Source organism: Macaca mulatta, chromosome 9 (genome assembly GCF_049350105.2).
Source record: "Macaca mulatta isolate MMU2019108-1 chromosome 9, T2T-MMU8v2.0, whole genome shotgun sequence".
In the NCBI taxonomy this organism is placed as follows: Eukaryota; Metazoa; Chordata; class Mammalia; order Primates; family Cercopithecidae; genus Macaca; species Macaca mulatta.
The window spans coordinates 81,967,619-81,982,734 of record NC_133414.1 but is presented as its reverse complement, the minus strand read 5'-3'; the positions used below and the strand labels follow the sequence as shown (position 1 = coordinate 81,982,734).

General features: G+C 40.6%; 1 protein-coding gene and 1 non-coding gene across 2 annotated transcripts in view; one reads left to right on the top strand and one right to left on the bottom strand.

Annotated features, from left to right (window-relative positions):
* Positions 1-350: 350 nt before the first annotated feature.
* The window catches only part of DNAJC12 (DnaJ heat shock protein family (Hsp40) member C12), a 45,181-nt gene continuing 30,415 nt past the window's right edge, over positions 351-15,116 (bottom strand). Inside the window, exons 4-5 of the mRNA XM_015147519.3 lie at positions 9,989-10,193; positions 351-893 (exon numbers count right to left, since the gene is read on the bottom strand). Coding sequence (XP_015003005.1) covers positions 799-893; positions 9,989-10,193 — 300 coding nt within the window. The 3' untranslated portion in view covers positions 351-798. The remainder of the gene's footprint in view (positions 894-9,988; positions 10,194-15,116) is intronic.
* Positions 12,919-13,025, top strand: LOC114670192 (U6 spliceosomal RNA). Its single transcript, XR_003719676.1, has one exon. It is a non-coding gene; the product is annotated as a U6 spliceosomal RNA (small nuclear RNA).

The window sequence follows — 15,116 nt, the reverse complement described above, 5'->3', positions numbered from 1 at the left end:
AATTAAATTAGAAATATCTATTCAAATTATTTTTTAAATACCATCAAGGCCGGGCATGGTGGCTCACGCCTGTTTTCCGAGCACTTTGGGAGGCCAAGATGGGAGGATCACTTGAGGCCAGGAGTTCAAGACTAGCCTGGGCAACATAGCAAGACCTCATCTCTACAGAAAATAAAAAATTAGCCAGACATGGTGGTGTGTGCCTCTAGTCCCAGCTACTTGAAAGGCTGAGGTAGGAGGATAATTTGAGCACAGGAGTTTGAGATTGTATTGAGCTATGATTATGCCACAGCACTCTAGCTTGAGTGACAGAGCAAGACCCTAAAAAAAATTGAATTATAAAATCATTATGAACTTTGGGAAAATTATTTATTTTTCTCCATGGGATTTAGACAAGTAATTTCACATTTCATTGTAAGTCAAGGGCAAGAAAACATTTTTTGTACATCCATCACAATAGAGATCACAGTATGTCGATGAAATATTTAAATACACTATACAGAGATTGATTTTTTAATGGATTTCTATAAGTAGTGTTAACAGGAAAAAGCATATAATACAATCTACTCTGTATCTAAGAGCTTTAATTTATTCAAATATTGGGAGAAATTCATCTTCTGAATTTTTCTCATTTAAAAAGCATTATGAGAACTGATTCAAGGATGGAGGAATCAATTAGTACTCAGCAATTCACAGACATGACATATAAACATGACATTTTTAATATATAAACAAAGATTGCATGTTGGCAGCATAGAAGACAGTCTTGCTCTTCCTCATTTTTCAAGCAGAGATATTTCATATTTCATAGTTTCTGAACTTCCTCAGGAGTTCTGAGGGAGCATCCTTGGACCAGCGGAAACGAAGGTGCCAACCATTTGCATCTGAAAAACCTTTAAAGGAAAAAAAATAAATATTTAAAATCAGAAGTAGGAAAAGTCAATCTTGTTACAGTAAAACAGCTTGGGGATAAAATTTCACTGCAACAGGTACAATGTAAGGGTAAGACTTTGGTGTGAATTATTAACATCTTAGAGAAATGGATTAACTTAAGCAGACTGGAATTCTTATGAACAGGAATTACAATTTATATGGATGATAAGACCTCACATGCTTAAATACTTAATAAGAGGAAATACATAGATGCCTCCGGTGGTGGGGATTTTGACAATTCACATGCAAAGAAATTCGAAACAAATTTCACAGTTTTCAAAAACCTTTCAAAAGTTAAAAGTCAATGGTAAAAGGATCCCTGGAAATACAAGTACTATAATTGAATTCCATGGTAATAAGATTTTTCTTTTTTAGTTACAATAAACAACATTGTTGAAAACCAGAGGAAAAGAAGGTAATTTTCCTTCTCTACTAGAAGTATAAATTGGCAAAACTCCTCTGGCAGGCAATTTGGCAATATTTATCAAACTTGTTAAAATGTATAAACCTTTGACCCAATAATTTTACTTCTTGAAATGTATCCTAAGGAAATAATAATGTATGCACCCAACAATTTAACTGTAAGGATGTTTATAATGATACCATTTATAAATTTTATTTGCAAACCAGGAAACATTCTAAACTTTAGCAAATGAAAGCTGGTTAAAAGGTTTTGATATCATCATTAACAATATTTTAATATTTACCATCATAGAAAAATGCTCATAGCATATTGCTAAGTGACAGTTAAAAAAAAAACTGTTTATATAGTATGATCTCATTCCTGAACTCATTATTTACATGAGTATTTATATGAAATTTTTTTAAATCTAAAAAAAGAAGGCCAGGCATGGTGGCTCACACCTGTAATCATAGCACTTTGGGAGGCCGAGGCACGTGCATCTCTTGAGCTCAGGAGTTCGAGACCAGCATGGGCAACATGGCAAAACCCTGCCTCTATAAAAAAATACAAAAAATTAGACGGGCATGGTAGCATGTGCCTGTGGTCCCAGCTACTCAGGAGACTAAGACAAGAGGATTACTTGAGCCCCAGAGGCAGAGCCAAGAGTGTGCCACTGCACTCAAGCCTGGGTAATAGAGTGAGACTCTCTCAAAAAACAAACAAACAGATAAGAAAAGGTACACCAAAATTAATAGTATTTACTCCTGGATTGTTACAATAGATGTGATTTTCTTTTTTTGTTTATTTGTTTGTTTATCTGAGACAGAGTTTCGCTCTTGTTGCCCAGGCTGGAGTGCAATGGTGCGATCTCAGCTCACCACAACCTCCGCCTCCCGGGTTCAAGCGATTCTCCTGCCTCAGCCTCCCAAGTGCTGGGATTATAGGCATGAGCCACCACACTCAGCTAATTTTTGTATTTTTAGTAGAGTCAGGGTTTCTCCATGTTAGTCAGGCTGGTCTCAAATTCCTGACCTCAGGTGATCCACCCGCCTCAGCCTCCCAAAGTGCTGGGATTACAGGCATCAGCCACTGTGCCTGGCCAATTTTCATTTTTTATACTCTTGTTTATCTGTACTTTCTTATTTTTCTGCAATAAACAGCTATACCTTTTGTCTTTTTATGTTAATAATATTGCTAACGAAAAAGCAGGTTACAGAATAATATATAAAATATGCTTCCATTGATATTTTAATATAGTATATAAATATGATATATAAATATGTATATAAATATGATATATGTATATTTTAATAAAGTATATAAATATGATATATAGTATATAAATATGATATTTTAATACAGTATATAAATATGTAGTCAGAAAAAGCATACACAGAATAGTTAACAACGGTTATCTCAGAAAAACAGATTACACTGACACTTTTTAAAGAATTATTGGAGAAAACAAATCTAAAGAATTTTCACTTGGGGAAAAAGCAAAAAGGAAATTGTTTCTGATTGCTATAATTGTTCCTATACTTAAAACTTACTCACAAAATATGTATAGTATGATCCTTTTAAACATACTAACACAAATGAAAATATACCAAAAAAATCGATAATACATATTTCTCTAAATGATAAGATTATGAGTTATATGTTCTTCCTTTTGCTTGATCATATTTTCTCACGTTTTATATAGTAAATAAGTGTCATTTTTGTTTAAAAAGATGTAGTTTATGGCCAGGCATGGTGGCTCACGCCTGTGATCCCAGCACGTTGGGAGGCCAAGGCGGGCGGATCACGAGGTTGGGAGTTTGAGACCAGCCTGACCAACATGGCGAAACCCCATCTCTCCTAAAAACACAAAAATTAGCTGGGCATGGTGGCACGCACCAGCAATCCCAGCTACTCAGGAGGCTGAGGCAGGAGAACCGCTTGAACCCAGGAGGTGGAGGTTGCAGTGAGCCCGGATTACGCCACTGCACTCCAGCCTGGGCAACGGAGTGAGACTCCATCAAAAAAAAAAGGATGTAGTTTCTAGTTTGGGTTCCTGTAGAAACAGACATGCAGACAAGAACTTAAAACAGGTTGGGCACAGTGGCCCACATCTATAATCCCAGCACTTTGGGAAGCTGAGGCCAATGGATCACTTGACCTCATGAGTTTGAGACCAGCCTGGGCAACATGGCGAAACCCCATCTCTATAGAAAATTAGCCGGATGTGGTGGTGCACACCTACAGTCCCAGCTATTTGGGGGCTGAGGTGAGAGGATCGTCTGAGCCCAGGAGGTCGAGGCTGCAGTGAGTCATGATCGCACCACTGTACTCCAGCCTGGGTGACAGAATGAGACTCTGTCTCAAAAAAAAAAAAAAAAGAATTTGAAACAAAGTGGCTAATTTGGGAGGTGATCCTAGGTGGCACCTTAACAGAATTAGAACCAAATCTAGAAAAGGTACATTATCAAACAAGTTACCACTATGGGTAACTACAAATGATCCCACTGGGGAACCCTGGGAGACAATATAAAACTTTTTAGAGTTATCTCATGTGAGGGGTGAAGGATGTGGGGAATTTAGCCTCCCACTCCCACTCATTATTGTCATCCAAAGGGCATTTACTTCCTGGCACTTACCGCCTGCTGATTTGCTGCCAAGCAGGCTCCATTGCCAGAGCAAGCCCTCTGGCAGAGTCACAATGTTTGTGGTTGGAGCCACAGGAGTGGCAATGCCTAGGAAGGCAAGTGCCCAGGGACATGGCAGCACACCAAAATAATTGCATACATTTAAATTTTTCTTGGTGGGACGCGGTGGCTCACACCTGTAATCCCAGTGCTTTGGCTGGCCAAGGTGGGCAGATCACGAGGTCAGGAGTTCGAGACCAGCCTGGCCAACATGGTGAAACTCCGTCTCTACTAAAAACACAAAAAATTAGCCAGGCATGGTGGCAGGTACCTGTAATCCCAGCTACTTGGGAGGCTGAGGCAGGAGAATAGCTTGAACCTGGGAGGCAGAGGTTGCAGTGAGCCAAGATGGTGCCACTGCACTCCAGCCTGGGGAACAAAGCAAGACTCCTTCTCAAAAAAAAAAAATTTTTCTTTCTCTTTTTTACTCCAAGATGTTACACGAAACTATCTTATTCTAGAACTGTACTTATCAGAATGCATATTTATTGCATATTTAAGCAGAAAGAAAGTAAAAATGAGATTGTCTCGCACAGTGGTTTTCAGATGCAGTGCTCCATATTTTACTGTTTGCAATAAAGAATTAGAATGTGGTGGGGGCTGTTTGGTGGCTGCTCATCACAGAAGAGACATCAAAAGGCAAATTCCAAAGTGAATATCTAGCACTGCTTGAGGAAATTAGCAAATATGCTGAAAAGTAATATATAAGAAGCCACTCAGGGCTTGGTAAAGTTGACGGGAATAATATTTCTTAAATGCTGACATTACAAAAATTTACACTGCAGTAAAATGAAATCATAAATAATCATGCAACAGCGCTTTGATATATCCAACTCCAGCTTTAAGGCACTAGTCAGAAAGCCAATAATCTTTTAAACAGCATAAAGAAAATACTTGTAAATGCAACCTTTGGCAGAATTTCATAATTCTCCAACAACAGCTTCTTAGAACAATGATTCCCAGTTGGGTGCAGTGGCTCATGCCTGTAATCTCAGCACTTTGGGAGGCCAAAGTGGGCAGATGACCTGAGGTCAGGAGTTCTAAACCAGACTGGGCAACATGGTAAAACCCCATCTCTAATAAAAACATGAAAATTAGCCGGGTGTGGTGGTGGGTGCCTGTAATCCCAGCTACTTGGGAGGCTGAGGCAGGAGAATCACTGGAACCTGGGTGGTGGAGGTTGCAGTGAGCTGAGATGGTGCCACTGCACTCTAGCCTGGGCAACAAGAGCGAAACTCTGTTTCAGAAAAAAAGAACAATGATTCCCATCCCCTCTACTTCATTCTTTTTTTTTTTTTTTTTTTTTTTTTTTTTTTTGACACAGGGAGACACAGGGTCTTGCTCTGTCACCTAGGCTGGAATACAGTGGCAGGATCATAGCTCACTGCAGCTTCAAACCCCCAGGCTGAAGCAATCCTCCTGCCTCAGCCTCCCAAGTAGCTGGGACTACAGGCACACGCCACAATACCTAGCTAATGTTTTTTTTTTACTTTTGTAGAGACAGGGCTCTTGCTATGTTGCTTAAGCTGGTCCCAAACTCCTGGACTCAAGCGATTCTCCCACCTCAGCCTCCCAAAATTCTAGGAGTACAGGCCCAAGCGACTGCAGGGCTGGCTTCACTTCAAAAAAAAGCATACATATCACAATATGAAGACATCAAAACTGGTATCACAATTTGTTCTGAGTAAATTATATGTGAAAATTAATTATATGAATTGGCATTATCTGTTATTACCCAAGTAAATTAGAGTCAAGAACCAGGGAGAGGAAAAGAAAAGCACTCAAGACACAAATGCCTGCCCAAGAATTCTATCACAAGCCAGCTGCTGAAATGACCTGCCTTGCCTCTAAGGCTAGTTTTACCTATTGCCATCACTCACCAATTAGAGCTTGCTAGCTCCAAAATCTTTGCTAGTGCCAATGAGTTTTCTTTCATAACAGTATGTAACATTTCTCTTTCTAATAAAACACACAACATTTTATTTGTTCTTCAGACACACCAAAGACCACCCATCTGTGTGTATGCCCTGAATTGCAATGTAGTTGTTTTTTTTTTTTTTTTTTTTTTTTTTTTTGAGACAGAGTCTCGCTGTGTCGCCCAGGCTGGGGTGCAGTGGCGCGATCTCGGCTCACTGCAAGCTCTGCCTCCTGGGTTCACGCCATTCTCCTGCCTCAGCCTCCGAGTAGATGGGACTACAGGCGCCCGCCACCACGTCCGGCTAGTTTTTTTGTATTTTTAGTAGAGACGGGGTTTCACCATGTTAGCCACGGATGGTCTCGATCTCCTGACCTCGTGATCCACCCGCCTCGGCCTCCCAAAGTGCTGGGATTACAGGCTTGAGCCACCGAGCCCGGCCTGCAATGTAGTTTTTATATATTTTCCCAAGTAAAATGTTTTACATAGAGGTTCGAATCTATATTTTTGTTTGACTTTGACATAATATATATCCACACTGTGGAATGTTATCAGCTGTTAAAAAGCAGGAATTCATTCTGAATGTAAGGATTTAAAAAGAAGTCCCTAATAATAAAAGTTAACACTAAAAAAGTGTTTACGATGTGCCTGGTACTGGTCTAAATATTTTACGTGTGTGTGTGTGTGTGTGTGTGTGTGTGTGTGTGTGAGAGACAGGATCTCATTCTGTCACCCAGGCTGGAGTACAGAGGTGCAATTGCAGCTCACTGCAGCCTCAACATCCCCCCACACACCCAGGCTCAAGCAACTGGGATTACAGGCACGCACCACCACTCCTGGCTAATTTTCATATTTTTTTTAGAGATGGTTTCGCCATGTTGCCCAGGTTGGTCTCAAACTCCCGGCCTCAAGCAATCCGCCCACCTCACCCTCCCTAATTGCTGGGATTGCAGGTGTGAGCCACTGCACCCAGACAATTAAGTTATTTACTCCTCAAAAAAAAAAATTCTTATGAGGTAGACACTAATATTTTGACCATTATATAATTAAGAAGACATAGATGCAGAGGGGTTAACTAGCTTGCCCAAGGTCATACAACTCATCAGTGAAAAGCTGAACCCACATTCTTAACCACCATGTAACACAGAGAAATGTGTACAGTATAACCCCATTCTTTACTTTTAAAGCTCTCATAAGTGCACATATACACACTTGTATTAGCATAGAGAGTAGTGGAAGGAAACACATCTGAGTGTCAGCCTTGGTTACTTCAAGAAATAGAAGCAGAGTTGGCCGGGCACGGTGGCGCACACCTGTAATCCCAGCACTTTGGGAGGCCAAGGCGGTGGATCACAAGGTCAAGAGATCGACACCATCCTGGCCAACATGGTGAAACCCCGTCTCTACTAAAAATGCAAAAATTAGCCGGGCATGGTGGCGTGTGCCTGTAATCTCAGCTACTCAGGAGGCTGAGGCAGGAGAATCGCTTGAACCCATGAGGCAGAGGTTGCAGTGAGCCAGGATTATGCCACTGCACTCCAGCCTGGCAACAGGGTGAGACTCCGTCTCAAAAAAAGAAAAAAAAGAAATAGAAGCAGAGAAAGTTGGCAGCCTGGGGTAGACACTAAGTTACTGCCTATATATGATTCTTTGAATTTTTTTTTTTTTTTTTTTTTTTTTTTTTGAGACGGAGTCTTCACTCTGTCGCCCAGGCTGGAGTGCAGCGGCACCATCTCGGCACACTGCAAGCTCCGCCTCCCGGGTTCACGCCATTCTCCTGCCTCAGCCTCCGGAGTAGCTGGGACTACAGGAGCCCGCCACCTCGCCCGGCTAATTTTTTGTATTTTAGTAGAGACGGGGTTTCACCGTGTTAGCCAGGATGGTCTCGATCTACTGACCTCGTGATCCGCCCGCCTCGGCCTCCCAAAGTGCAGGGATTACAGGCGTGAGCCACCGCGCCCGGCCGATTCTTTGAATTTTTTAACAGCAAGTCTATACTTCTTTTGTTTTTATTCAGTATCTAATGACTATTTTTTTAAAAAGAAGGAAAATTTCCTATAAGAGGGGCTCATGAGGCCTCAGCATTATGCCTGAGTCTCTGAAGTATCTCTCACCCCACCCACATTACACCTAATTCTGGTGTGCACAGACTTGGTCTAAATCTGACAAAAACAGAATGACTCAGGGAACCCCCAGGGGTTCAAGACACACATAACTGAACATTCATCGTGTTAACATGCAGAGGAGTGATTTTACTCCTGTGTTTGCTTAAAACACTGTTTTTCTACATTTCGGGCTTCTCCTTTGATCAGTTTGTTATATTATAACCATTTCCAGTTACTGGGTGATGCAATCAATGTGCAGACTCCACAGCCATCTCTTGGGTAACCAACAGAGACATCTGAATCAAACACTATGAAACTTCATTCCCAGCAAGAAGAGAACATGTAAAAGTTCTCCCCAAAAAGAGATTTGAAGTGATTATTTCTCAAAAGACTATAATCCACCACAAGCCATCAAACTATCTTCTTTTTTAATACAAGTGTTCTAGGGTGTTCAGGAACGTTCTGCTTAAAGGCTAAATTCGAATAGGGTGTTACATCACTACCCTGAGAATCAACACATAATTTGAAGGACAGTTACAATGTGTGTGTATATATAACACATCTAAACTAGTCAGATGGCTAGATAGATTGTCAGATAGACAAATGATACAAACAGCTAACATTTACCTAGGGCTTCCTACAGGTGAACCGCTGTGCTAAGCATTTTGTATGTATCTCCCCATTTAATCCTCATGGTAACTCTATAAGAAGGTACTATTTTTTATTTAAGAGATGGAGTCTCACTATGTCACCCAGGTTGGAATGCAAGCACCTAATCACAGGAGTGATCATCGCACACAGCAGCCTTGAACTCCTGGCCTCAAGCCAGCCTCCCGTCTCAGCCTCCTGAGTAGCTAGGACTACAAGTGCATGGCAATGCACCTGGATGAGCAAGTACTATTATAATCCCTATTTTATAGATGCAGAAACTGAGGTCTAGAGAAGTTAAGTAACTTTGCCAAGTAATACAGATGATAAGCAGTAGAGCTAGGATGTGAACTCAGGTAGTGTAGCTTGGTAGCCAGGAGGTAAACTTCTATAATACTCTGCTTCAGTGGATTTATAAATGATTCAGAATGTCTAGAGAGCTACTTACAGATAAGGCATTGTTGGGCTGGGCGTGGTGGCTCACGCCTGTAATCCCAGCACTTTGGGAGGCCCACACAGGAGGATCACCTGAGGTCAGGAGTTCAAGATCAGCCTGGCCAATATGGTGAAACCCCATCTCTACTAAAAACATAAAAATTAGCCAGGCATCGTGGCAGGCGCCTGTAATCCCAGCTACAGGGGAGTCTGAGGCATAAGAATCGCTTGAACCCGGGAGGCAGAGGTTGCAATGAGCTGAGATTATGCCACTGCACTCTAGCCTAGATGACAGAGTGAGACTCCATCTCAAAAAAAAAAAAAAAAATTAAATTAAATAAGGCATTATCACAAGATAGGGCAATGCCTTGGAACACTGACTCTGAAGCCAACCTGCCTTGGTTCAGACCCCTTTCCCTTCCCATACAAGCTGTATGACTTTAAGCAAATTACTCAACCTCCTGGACTTTGGTTTTCTCATCTATAAAATGAGAATAATATTGACATCAGCCTACAAGCTTGTAGTGAGAATTAAATAAGTTAATATATGTAAAATTAATATTAAATGAGATAATAAATGTAAACTAATATATGTAAAGAGTGTTCCTGCACATTATAAACATTCAATCAATGTTAGCTAGTGTTATTTCAGTAAAGCCAAAGACACTGAGAATTGTCTCAAGGTTTCCCTTCTGAGGAATGCCTTCCAGTTTCGGTGTCAATACTAAGTTTCTTTTAAGATGCTAAACCAATCTTTAAACTTGGCACTGCTGTGCAAATTGGAAAAGTTAAGAATAAATACATTATAAACAAAGCTCTTTAATTTCAGACTTTCTCCATTCTGCAGTTATATAACATGACTTACTTGAGGAATCGGAATTTTGCGGAGAGACTGACTTCTCCAGGGGCTTGGGTTCTTTCTTCTCCGTTTTCTCTGTGGTTGAAGCCAGCTCCTCTTTCTTTCTTTCTCTTTGCTCATTCCATTCCTCATTTTCAATCTTGTTGATATGAGTCTTGTCAGATTCTTCCAGCATCAGGTCTTTTTTACCTCTGACGGCCCAGTGCATGGACTAAATTAATGTAAAGCAGAGATACAAAAATTAAGTTGATGTTATATGATTTTCTATATTTAAAGTTTGATATGTAGTAACACCTGACCTACTACTGTAGCGCTAACTAACAACATGTTAGACTTGACTATTAACAAGTTACTCAAATTAATCCAAATAGTAATTAATCCAACTATTAATAGTTACTTTTCACCATACACCCTTCTGTACCTTTTTTATTTTCTGTTCTGTATATGTATTTCCTATTAGATCTAAAAATTGGACAGATGGATGAATGAATGGAGAGATGGATGTACGAATTAACAAATGAATACAGTGAAAAAGAGCGCTTTTGATTTGCTGTGTCAAGAATATTTCAAGTGGAATCATTAGCCCTACCATCAACCAAAATAATGTCTAACTATTTCTTAAAACCTCATCTGGATACTATGGGAAGCTATTCCTGAAGTACTAAGAAACAGTGACATACTGGTTCTATTACCAAAACTCAAGACTAGAGGGAAACATAGCCTTTTAACACCCTAAAATTATAAATATTCTAGCTCTCTGCCCTATTCAAATCAAAGAAGTCATTTATTCCCACCTTCAACCTATCTCTTCCCAACTACAAAGAAGTGTCATCCTGAATCCTCTTCTTCAAATATAACCAGTCCACAGGCTAATCAACCCCAAGATCCAAGAACCACCCCATAAAGCAGTCATTGCCACCAATAAATGTAATCAGCTCTCACCCTAACAAGAAAAAGAATAGAGGCTGGGCGCAGTGGTTCATGCTTGTAATCCCAGCACTTTGGGAAGCCAAGGTGGGTGGATCACTTGAGGCAACCCTGAGGCAAGGAGTTTGAGACCATCCTGGCCAACATGGTGAAACCCCCGTCTCTACTAAAAATACAAAAATTAGCTGGGTGTGGTGGCGCACACCTGTAATCCCAGCTACTCAGGAGGCTGAGGCGGGAGAATTGCTTGAACCCAGGAGGCGGAGGTTGCAGTGAGCCAAGATTGCACAATTGCACTCCAGCCTGGGCAACAGAGCAAGACTCGGTCTCAAAAAAAAAAAAAAAAAAGAAAGAAAAAGAAAAAGAAATGGGAATGAAAGGTACCAAAATGTAACTGTAGTTATATATGTGTAACAGAATTACATCTTTTGTTTTTGTATTTCCCAAATTTTCTATGAGAAGATTATGTATATCTACAATTAGAAAACATTCTATTTTAGGCTGGGCGCAGTGGCTCACGCCTGTAATCCCAGCACTTTGGGAGTCCGAGGCAGGTGGATCACGAGGTCAGGAGTTCCAAACCAGCCTGGCAAACATGGTGAAATCCCATCTCTACTTAAAAAAACAAAAATTAGTTGGGCAAGGTAATATGTGCCTGTAATCCCAGCTACCCAGGAGACTGAGGCACGAGAATCACTTGAATCCAGGAGGCGGGAGTTGCAGTGAGTTGGTATTGCACCACTGCACTCCAGTCTGGATGACAGAACGAGACTCTGTCTCAAAAAAAAAAAAAAAAAGACAATATTCTATTTTTAAAATTAGATGAAGTTTCGATGCAAAAACATTTAAGGAGGGAGATTCCTGGTGCCAACAATATGTGTGGGAAGGGAATAGTTAGAGAGTAAACACTTCAAAACCATTTGCTAAATTGTAAATGCAAGTACTACCCATTTCTCTGTAGATTTTATTTCAAAATAAAAATGTTAATTTTTTAAAGAGGCAATGCCTCAGCTGGTATTAAAAAAATTGACTTTGTTGGTTTAGATTTGTTGTTTTGATTTGGTTTTTGCATATGCACAAAATAAAAACGGCTGCCAGTGACTTCCTCTGCAAAAGGATACTACGAAGGTTAGTGAAAAACAGGGAATAAGACGTTCAAGAATTCAGGGCCCAGAGAGCTGAAAATGTAAACTGTGAGCTTCACAAGCCAGCAAGGTGGCCTGTACATGATGTGTTGATCTCTGTGCCTCAGTACTTCTCTCTTGAAATCAAAGTACCTGTGGTCTGCCTTAGATAGAATTAATGTCTAATCCACAGTAAATGCTTTAAAGGTTTCAGTGAAAAGATGTTCTGAAATAGTCGTCTTATCCATCTCCTTTGTGAGTAAATCAGAATAAAATATGTTATCATCAGAATCCCACATCTGCTGATCCTCATTAAAGAAATATACAGAAGAAATATCCAAACTGTATCTAACCTCAGATACAAGTGCTTCTCATGCTTTGTAGTTCAATCAAAGGACTAACATCAGAGTGATGCTAAGCATCACTGTTTGCTGGGACACAGTTAGATAGTCTGCAAATCACTCATTTCTGTGTTCACAAGCATATATCTCAACTCCACAAGGGTATTAGTTGCACAGAACAACATTTAACATCAAGCAAACTAGTCTATTATGGAGCTACTCATTTCAATAGAATCAGCAGCAATAAAAGATATCAAATGACAGCAATTGATACCGACTAAGAGAGAGACTAGAAAGGGGAGAGTCTGTAGAGCAAGATAATAAAATGCACAAGACAGAAAATCTATATATGCATGGAAGGAACTAAAACTAAACAGACAGCAAACCTATGTGCAAAGGCCACTAATCTTAACAGTTTATGAAATTGCTATGTTGTTATTCTGCCTTCACAACTAACTTGTTTACCAGCTTTCTTAAATGAGTTGTTTTTTTCTCTAGGAAGTCATTTTCTTACATTCTAGACCTTCGTCAATACTAGGAAATAGAGCTCGCCTCAGTAGCACATATACCAAAATTGGAATGATACCAAGAAGATTATCATGGTCCCTGCGCAAAGATAACAGGCACATTCGTGAAGCATTCATTAAAACACACACACACACACAGGGAAATAAAAAATTTGGTTTACATTCCAGTAAACATTGGCACAAAATTTTTTTAAATCCATTGACTTAGACGAGCCATAGATCAGCTAAATAGCTATACAAAATTGACTGGTTATTATTATCCTGGATCAGCGATCACCACGAGTGAATTTTTTATTTGTCAGGGTGATTTCTGACCTGCTTTTGGATAACATCCAATTAAGACAGATTGCCTTTTGAACTAGCAGAAGGTGTTGAATTGCACACTGTTTCCCATCTGGCTGGTGAAACCGTGGCCATGTGGGCGTAGTAGGAAGCTTTCCTGATAGGTAGTCTGTGGCCAGTTGGACCCACCCCAGAGACACCTTGCCCAGCTGGGAACCAAGAAACAATCAGCAGACAAACAGGCCCACGTGGGGCTGACCCAACCAGCCCAGAGGCAATCAATTTGTCAAATGATCAGTTCACCAAAAATGTGTTTCCATTAACTCTTTATAAAATTTGTAGCAACTGAAGTGGCATGAGATAGTTTTAGCGGCTTATGAGAATTTTTCTCAGCCATTCATTTTGACTGTGCCTTTGCTGTGGCTTCTTTTTCCCATAGGCATCCTAAATCCATGCTGCCATATATTTTGGTGCTAGAGGGAGAGCCATCCACACCCTGGGTCTCTGTGGGTAAAACCATTTAGCATGACAAAGATACATTTCCTTAAGATTCTTTGGAATCCTGGGATAACTCTTCAGGTTATCACAGGATCCCAAAGACCTGGATTACTGAATCCTCACTCCAAACCCTTTTTTTCAGACCAATACTACATGTCTAAATTTAAACTACCAACATATTCATTGACCTGGGTGAGGTCTTAAAATATTTTTACAAATTAAACTATCAGGAGGAACTTCTAGAAAACGAAAAGAGAAATAAATAAGTGGGTAGTAAAGTGATAGACAGTGTGGGGAAAAAAATACCAGTTCAGCTGCATCACTCCTGGATGATAGAAATCTGGTATATATACACCATGGAATATTACTCAGCCCTAGAAAAGAACAAAATTATATCTTTTGCAGCAACTTAGATGGAGCTGGAGGCCATTGTTCTACATGAAGTAACTTAGGAATGGAAAACCAAACATTGTATGTTCTCCGTTACAAATAGGAGCTAAGCTATGGGTACACAGAAGCATACAGAGTGGTATAATATACAGAAAGTAGGAGGCTGGGAGGGAGACTGAAGGATAAAAAACTACATATTGGGTACAACGTATACTACTCAGGTGATGGGTGCACTAAAATTTCAGACTTCACCACTATACAATTCATCCATGTGACTAAAAACCGTTTGTATTAGTCCGTTTCACACTGCTGTAAAGGACTACCTGAGACTGCGTAATTTATGAGGGAAAGAGGTTTAATTGACTCACAGTTCCTCAGGCTTAACAGGAAGCATGACTGGGAGGCCTCAGGAAACTTACAATCATGGTGGAAGGTGAAGGGGAAGAAAGGGTCTTCTTCACATGGTGGCGGGAAAGAGAGAGAAGGGAGAAGTGCCACACACTTTTTTTTTTTTTTTTTTTTTTGAGACGGAGTCTTGCTCTGTCGCCCAGGCTGCAGTGCAGTGGTGCGATCTCAGCTCACTGCAAGCTCTACCTCCTGGGTCCCTGCCATTCTCCTGCCTCAGCCTCCCAAGTAGCTGGGAATACAAGCGCCCGCCACCACGCCCGGCTAATTTTTTGTATTTTTAGTAGAGACAGGGTTTCACCATGTTAGCCAGGATGGTCTCGATCTGACCTCGTGATCCACCTGCCTCGGCCTCCCGAAGTGCTGGGATTACAGGCGTGAGCCACCGTGCCCGGCCCCAGTGCCACATACTTTTAAACCATCAGATCTCATGAGAACTCACTATGATGAAAAAAGTAAGGGGGAAATCCACCCTCATGATCCAATCACCTCCCATCAGGACCCTCATCCAATTCAATATGAGATTTGGGCGGGACACAAATCCAAACCATAACACCACTTGTACCCCGAAAACTACTGAAAATTTTTTAAAGTTTTTAATTTAAAAAAATGTGGCACCCCTGAGGCTATGGCTCATTTG